This window comes from Terrapene carolina, unplaced genomic scaffold (genome assembly GCF_002925995.2).
Source record: "Terrapene carolina triunguis isolate 2854851 unplaced genomic scaffold, T_m_triunguis-2.0 Scaffold558, whole genome shotgun sequence".
NCBI classification, from domain to species: domain Eukaryota; kingdom Metazoa; phylum Chordata; order Testudines; family Emydidae; genus Terrapene; species Terrapene triunguis.
This window is the reverse complement of record NW_020664909.1, coordinates 3,593,896-3,599,895: the sequence shown is the minus strand read 5'-3', so window position 1 is coordinate 3,599,895 and position 6,000 is coordinate 3,593,896. Positions and strand designations below refer to the sequence as shown.

The window sequence follows — 6,000 nt, the reverse complement described above, 5'->3', positions numbered from 1 at the left end:
GCTTGTAAGGTGGATTTAGGTTCACCAGGAGTATTTTAATAGCTGGAGTTACCCTGTGGGTCTACAGAAATATCATGTGCAGCCATTATACAACCAGTTTTATTAGCACAGCTAAACATTCTTCTAGTCTATTATTTTCACATAAGTCCCATTATGTGTGATGAGGCTGAGATTTCACACCGCAAAAAAGTCACAAAATCAGATGATCCCCATTGTTTTTGAAAAATATGTCAAATACTTGGAATAATGGCAAATCTTATAGAAACTAACTTTAAAGGCTTGCTTTACAGGATTTGTGTTATTGTGTACCATGCTGTACGTATCTGATGTACTTCCACTAAGGTTACTGATACCACTGCTTGGTGCTCTCATGACATTACATGCATAAAGGTCATACATATTTTAAGGACATTGCTTCCATAAGCTACATGTAGCATTAGTACAGAAGGATGCGATCAACAAAATGTGCATTAAGACGACTTACCTCTTCTGGTTATTTTTATTCCCAATGGACAAGTGCGCTCCCAAGAAGTGGGCAAGTGTGCTCCCATGCTACGGTATGCAAAATAAATAAATGAACATCCAATGCCAGATCAATACATTACAATAACAGTTTTGCATTGTTATATATCACTTGTCACCTGTAGATCGCCAAGTGTTCTACAAATGGGGTAGGTATTATCCCATTTGACAGATCAGGAAACTGAGGCACAAAGCAGTTAAGTGCCTTGCCCATCAATAGGACCTTCAATAACAGAACCCAGGTTTGACTCCCAGCCTGGTACCTTATTCACTAGGGACTTGATCATTTCCCCACTGACGTGCATGGTGCAGTTGTTAGAACATAATGCATTTTTCACTCACATAGCAGAACATACAACACGGGGCAATAGGGTTTTTTTTGGGGGGGGGGGTTAAACCTGATATTGGACATTTTAACTAACTTGTCATCTACTAAGCCAAATACTTTTTACATGTAACTTTGTTGTACTATAGCAGCAGCACAATATCAGTGTGTGGCTCCTTGTTAACTACACCGGACCCTCGCTGGAACATGGGACTTGGGATCCATGCGCAGTACCGCGTTAATGCGGGGACCGCGTTATAGCTGGGACCACGTTAAAATGAATTGCAATTAAAGTAATTACATTTGGGATCCACGGCCGCGACCACGTTATATGCAAATTCGAGCTATACAGACGCGCGTTCTAGCGAGGGTCTGGTGTATTATAATTGATTTCTATTTACAACAATTCCCTTACGGTACTTCCCTTCAAGAGTTGAGATGGATTCAAAGATATAACAAATGTATTGAACTGATCACAGGTTATGCTTTGAATTTTTTTCCCCTACCAATAACAACTACTACTGTTTTTCAGTGGTGTTACCCGAATCATAAGAGAATGCTTAAAGGACTGGAAAATATGCCTTATGGTGAAAGACTCAAGAAGCTCAATCTATTTAGTTTATCAAAGAGAAAAGATTAAAGGGTGACTTGATCACAATCTATAAAAATCTACATGGGGAACAGAAATCTGATAATAGAGAGCTCTTCAGTCTACCAGACAAAGGTGTAACATGATCCAGTGGCTGAAAACTGAAACAAGACAAATTCAGACTAGAAAAAAGGTACAATTTTTGCACAGTGAGGGTAATTAACCATTGGAACAATTTACCAGTGAGTGTGGTGGATTCTCCATCGCTGCAAATCTTTAAATGAAGACTGGATGTTTTCTAGAAAAAATGTTTTTCTTCAACCCCAATTATTAGATTTGAGGCAGGAATTAATTCATGGAAGTCTTATGGACTAGGTCAGAGGTGGGCAAACTACGGCCCGCGGGACCGTCCTGACTGGCCCTTGAGCTCCAGGCTGGGGAGACTAGCCCCCAGCCCCTCCCCTGCTGTCCCACCTCCCCCGCAGCCTCAGCTTGCCCTGCTGCCAGCTCTGCGGCTGCCAGTTCTGCTTCTCTGAGCGGCATGGTAAGAGGGTTGGGGGATTGGATAAGGGGCAGAGGGTCCCGGGGGGCAGTCAGGGGACAGGGAGCAGCGGGCGGTTGGATGGGGCGAAGGTTCAGGGGGGAGGCGGTCAGGGGATGGGGAACAGGGGGGGGTTGGATAGGCATGGGAGTCCTGGAGGGCCTGTCAGGGGGCAAAGGTGTGGATAGGGGTCGGGACAGTCAGGGGACAGGGAGCAGGGGGGTTGGATAGGGAGTGGGGTCCTGGGGGGGCAGCGGTTAGGGGTGGGGTGTCCTGGGAGAGGGCTGTCAGGGGAAAAGGAATGGGGGAGTTGGATGAGCCAGGGGTTTTGAGGGGGGCAGTCAGGGGGTGGGAAGTGGGAGGGTTCAGATACGGGGCAGGGGCCAGGCTGTTTGGGGAGGCACAGCCTTCCCAACCTGGCCCTCCATAGTTTCGGAACCCTGATGTGGTCCTCAGGCCAAAACGTTTGCCCACCCCTGGCCTAGGTTATACAGGAAGTCTGATTAAACGATCACAGTGGTTTCTTTTGGACTTAAAAAAAATAAATCTATGAATCATAAGCCTTTAAATCTGAATCTCACTCATTTCCAGATGCAAATCTCCAGTTTCTCCCTACTCCTCTTAGATTCACTATGACTATCTGATGTTTGTTTAGATTAAGTCATAGTTAGAGCTCAACCAGTAAAATGATTTTTTGATTTAGTGACCGAACCAAAATATCTGAAAAAAAAAAAAAAAATTTCAGATTGCTCTGAAACAATCTCTCTCTTTCTTTCTAAAACAAAAACACACCACAAAAATTTGTTTTTGGGTTGAACAAAACATTTAATTCTGCCCAAAACTAAATCTTTCACTCTGAGGTGTTTTTTTTACCACTTTTCTTCAATTAAATCTAGCTAAATTTCAAAACAAGAAGTCAAAATATTTCATTTTTAATATATAAAAATGAACATTTTGACTTTTTTGCATCCCCCCCCCCCCACTTTTCAGCAGAAATTATTAGCTGAATTGACCAGAATTCATGAATAGTTTGCATTTTTAGGCAAATAAACTATTCAAGCAAAAAAAAAAAAATTCACCCAGCTCTAATACAAGAAATTTACTTAAACATGTGATCCCAATTTTCACCTCTGTAGGATGAAGTATTTTAATTTGAAACAGAATCAAGACAATAACCATAGACGACTGGTACCTCCCCATATCGGGGGGAAAACAATCTAAAGGGGAGGACATGTGACCGCTCATGCGCCTCCTCTGCCCAGTGACCTCACTGCCCTGTGCCTATCCCCCCCATGCTCTCCCCGCCCACATTACCTGCAGGGGGGGTTCCAGCCGTCTCTCCCTGTGCCTCCTCCCTGCACGTTTATCTGCTCTCCCTGGCAGCTGGGCAGGGAATGGGACAAATCCGCTTCTGTCTGAGAGAACCTGGCGGGGAGGCAGCGGCGGCCCTCTCCCTGCCCGGGCTCGGCTGCCAGGGACAGGGGCAGAGCATTCTGGGGGAGGAGCAGGGAAAGGACAGAGCCCCTTTCCCTCCCCACTCCCAACAGGCCAATCTGGGGGTGGGTGTACTTGACCTCCACATGCCCCCTCCTATGTGTTGCCTCTAAGAAAGACATTCAGACAAATATTTCTTCTGATATTTCTTCAGTTTATTTTATTAAACAATCATGTTTTACATGTCATCAGACCTAACCCCTGAAGTGCAAAAAATTGTTTCTGAGGTATTAAGACTGGAGGAAAACATGCACAGTGTTGTTGTAAAAGATCCTACACTACAACAGGCTGGATAATTTCTGAACAGGCCTTTATACAGCATTGTCTAGATCAGAGAAGAGTGATATGACATGTCTGTATTTGCATTTAGTCTTGAGATTCAGAGACCCCTGAACATTAACCACTTGTGTCACATCCTAGAAAGCAGACACATCATTAATATGGGGAAAAGTGATAAATAACAATGAGGTGCTGCTGAGCCAATATGTACAGTACATGGTAAGTGAAGTTAAGAATTTACTTACTGATCTTAGACCCAAATCCTAACTGTTTAGCAATCAAATTAATATATATACTGTATCTACCACTGCCTCGCTTGTTATCAGTACCAATATCCTCTTCCAGATTCCTGGATAGATGTACCTAAATTCCTATTCATAGACACCTATTGAAAGAGACACATGATCATTCACACTTAATTCAGATGATCTGAGGTTTATCAGATTAGCTGGAGCTGAGAGTCTGGTAAGGCACATGGCCTGTTCTTGCAAGGCTTTCCCCCAAACAGGGAGGAAGTCTAGTTCATAGGGGAAACAGCCAAAGGGAAGCATCACTCTGTGGAAAGTTCTGTGTTGAAGGACCACCTTATTTTTTGAACTGTGCAACTGATGTGACAGAATTGGTCCTTTCAAATTACTTCAGTGGGGTTTTTGCTCAAACTGCAGAATTTGGCCCAAAATCATCCTTTTGGCTGGACAAGTGTTGGGGTTTTTTGTTGTTGTTCGGGGATGGGAGGGGTTTTAGAAATAAAGGAATAAATTCTTTTCACCCTAGCATGTCCATGAGAGCAGAGTTTAACTCAAGGCAATAGTAGTGCTGACTGCATCTAAGACTGCATCTAGGCTTAGCAAAAATTGAACAACTGATGATGCAGGCAAGCTCCCATTAAAGTTGTCAAAGACTTCCCTGTGAGAGTTTTTTGTCTCAGTGAATGACAGGATTGTGCCCTAGGAACGGCTTTGAATTTTCAGCACTAAACAATTTGACAGACAGATACCATGCCAAATTTTGACTCGACTTAAACTGTGTGCAATCCCACTGAATTCAATGGAATTAGAAGACGGAGCAGACTTCTGCCCACTGTGTCATATGATCCCATTTCCACATGAATGATAATCACTGTCCACTTATTTTGATTCTTTCTGCAGTTATTTTTAGTCCAGATAGAAAATAAAAATGTAGGTTCTGAGCTACAATAATTTGTTCGATAAGCTCCCACAATAAAGTGGGTAAATACAGAAAAAAGGTAAAAGTAGAGGCAGTCTTTATCAAAAGCAGTGGTTAAACATGAATGTGGCAGGTTGGCCAGGCCTGGTTTAATAATGGTGTATTTAAAGGTGTTTTCTCTTAAGCATCTTTAAATGTTAAGACCCCAGTTGGAAGTAGGACACCAATTGTATTGTCAGTACACCCACAGGCAAAATGTTCAATAGTCTGATCACAAACACAAATGAGAGGAATTACGTAGGATTCTTGCCATCACTATGACTGTTTAGCTATACAATAAAGTCTATAACACTACAAATAAGACTAGCTGAAGTTTGATACAGACAGAATGTTGCCTTGGTAAATTTATAACAAAGTATATTTCATGGACAACGAAGGCAATCCCCCACCCCCAAAACAAGTGCAAATTAATTGTTCCTATTAGTTGAAAACTGGGTTTCGTATGCCACCCAAAACTGAGCTGCTGGGCCATTTCCTGCGCAGCAGGGTGAGGGAACATACAAAAAAGAAAATGCTCATAATCCCTAGAATGACTATTCCTGAAATCAGTGCACTGGTGACTGAGTTCAGCTGGAAAGGAGGTCCATTTGGATGAGCTGCAAGAGAAAAAAAGGTTCAGAAAGGTCTCATCAGAATCTCTCTCTGCAGAGCTGTGTCTTCCTGCCACAACGCCTTCATATACAAAAATTACAGTTAACAGGCTGATACTGAACTGCACATTAAGTCTATCTAATGTATTTAGGGAGTGGCTGCAGATGCATAGCTCCTTCACACACACACTTACAATGATGGTGTGTGTGTGTATGTGTGTGTAAGACAAGATGACAATATTTAACGCATAAGCTGACCTGAACTCCATACTCAGGTGTGCAGGATGTCAGCTGACAGGAACACAAAATCTTTCTATTGAATGCCAGGTTTCTGTTATACATGAATTTATTATGGAGGAGGAACCTTAACATGCTTCTGGAGTCCCCACCATTCAAATGTGTTGGAGGAAGGGAGAACTGGGGGAGGGGAGGG

The 6,000-nt window shown here is 42.9% G+C and overlaps 1 protein-coding gene across 1 annotated transcript in view; it reads right to left on the bottom strand.

The window, feature by feature from the left end:
- Window positions 1–5,397: 5,397 nt before the first annotated feature.
- ZPLD1 (zona pellucida like domain containing 1) overlaps window positions 5,398–6,000 on the bottom strand; it is a 35,877-nt gene continuing 35,274 nt past the window's right edge. Inside the window, exon 10 of the mRNA XM_026659052.1 lies at window positions 5,398–5,573. Within this exon, the coding sequence (XP_026514837.1) occupies window positions 5,398–5,573 (176 nt within the window). The remainder of the gene's footprint in view (window positions 5,574–6,000) is intronic.